The 1,866-nt window shown below is 37.0% G+C and overlaps 1 protein-coding gene across 1 annotated transcript; it reads left to right on the top strand.

The window, feature by feature from the left end:
• The first annotated feature begins 201 nt into the window (after positions 1-201).
• Positions 202-957, top strand: LOC149547389 (putative lipid-transfer protein DIR1). The gene has a single exon (XM_089791625.1). The coding sequence runs from the start codon at positions 295-297 to the stop codon at positions 601-603; it is 309 nt and encodes a 102-aa protein (XP_089647751.1). The 5' UTR covers positions 202-294; the 3' UTR covers positions 604-957.
• The last annotated feature ends 909 nt before the right edge of the window (positions 958-1,866 follow it).

The following is a 1,866-nucleotide window of genomic DNA, read 5'->3' as shown; positions in this document are numbered from 1 at the left end:
TCTCCTTTGTCTTCTTTCTGGAACTAAGTAGGTCCTCGGACAGCTGTTAATATGGTACCACACAACCAAATTTCAAAACTTTCTATGATTCCAATGAATTATCTTTACACTGTGTTCTTCAAAGTTGGCAGGATCACGGACCACAAGACGCCAATGGAAATTCACAAGCCAAGGAGGTGTTCATCATATTCATACACCCATTCTTCTATATAAGTTTATCCAAATTGCTCTGCAAGATTAACAGAGGCAATATACTAGAAACATACATTTCCTGCTTTAACACATTTGGCAAGGATGAGAGGAGTTGAGAAGTCAGTTTTCTTGGTTGTATTGTTGCTTGCCAGTGTCACAGTATTGGTGAGGGGTGCTTTTATGATATGTGACATGAATGCTGATGACTTGAAGCCTTGCCAGCCTGCTGTAACACAACCACCTGCAGCTCCTGAAGATAGCTGTTGCAATGTCCTCAAGACTGCCAATCTTACTTGTTTCTGTGAATTTGGGCGCAATAATCCCGTTCTGCTCAGCCTCATGGGTATTGATCCAGATTTGGCCAGAGCTTTGCCTGCAAAATGCAAGTTAAATGGTCCTGCTGATTGCTAGAAGACTATTTCGGAATTAAGGAGGGCTTGTGCTTGCAAAATATCTGTGTGCTATTAATGTGTAAGAGAATAATGGAGAACTTCCATGGGTTCTTATATTAAGCTTGGACTCTTTGTTTATGAGTCATTTGCTTTCATTTCAAAGTGGGTTTTGAAATGAACCCATATTTCAGTAGATATCATGCCTTCCGTTACAGTGTGGGTTTTACTCTTGCCTTGCAGATTAGATTTGTTTAAGTATCAAGTGGCTTTGACAGTTAAAACCCATTAAACTGTTTTGTTATGGGCATTTTGTATTGAAAATTTGGCTTTAAGATTTTTATTGTAAAACTTCTTAATGCTTTCACATGTGTTCTACCCAGTTCACAGTTCTTGTTTGAAATCTGTATGTTTTATGTCAAAATTCTCTTAATCTTACTTCATTTGTGTCTAATTAAAACTTTTACTTTACATAAAACTCAAGTTTTCTTTCTTGTTTGGGCTTTGGTTCTATGTATCAATCAGGCTTGGCCAAGATGAAGGCAAATCTCAAATTTATTCGTTTCATTTGTATGTTATGTTGTGCACAGAAATTGTTTCTCTAAGAAAATAAGAGGGAAGAGGAGTACTTTGAAGATAGGGGCATCTACCCAAAAGCATTTACATATCACATTTCAAACTTCCATTTAAACATCGTATAACTTCAACAATTTGTTGAAAGAAAACTGTAACTAGGCTGTCCAAAGATCTAAAAAGGAAAAATTGTATTTCACAACACAGCCACTGCCATTTTCCTTTTTTTTCCCAAAACTGAGGAGCTTACTGAAATTCCTTAGCATCTTGAAAGGGCTACGTGGAAGACATTTATGTGCATGCCCATTAATGCAGACCACAACTGAGACACGTATACGTGTAATTGGGTCTTCCTGTCGCTTTGTATCATGGTTGCCAGCAGGAAAAAGTTCAAAAAGTTTGTAGCAAAATAGACGATAAAACTCTGATGGGGCATTCTTCATTGTTGTGTTTTGAAACAAATCTTATTCCGTATAAGATTATTTGTATTTAACTTAATCGCTGGCTGGATGCCCATAACGTTGATTGTAATATCACATGACCATCACGGCACGACATCAGCTTGGTCTTCCAACCCCGAGCCGCATTACTTTGTCAGTACGTGACTGCTGCAAACAAATATAACTCAGAACTATGCAATTTTAGTGAGATAATAAAATTATTTTATTATTTTAATATCCTATCATATTGGGAAGAGTTTTTTTGGGTTGTT

The sequence above is a fragment of the Cupressus sempervirens genome, chromosome 7, assembly GCF_028749045.1.
Source record: "Cupressus sempervirens isolate cs-2001-9-10 chromosome 7, ASM2874904v1, whole genome shotgun sequence".
Lineage (NCBI taxonomy): Eukaryota > Viridiplantae > Streptophyta > Pinopsida > Cupressales > Cupressaceae > Cupressus > Cupressus sempervirens.
Note: the sequence above shows the minus strand (reverse complement) of the source record. Positions and strands in the feature narration are given on the sequence as shown.

Excerpts from the sequence above, each read along its gene's own strand:
- LOC149547389 (XM_089791625.1), top strand. The coding sequence starts at position 295 with ATGAGAGGAGTTGAGAAGTCAGTTTTCTTGGTTGTATTGTTGCTTGCC.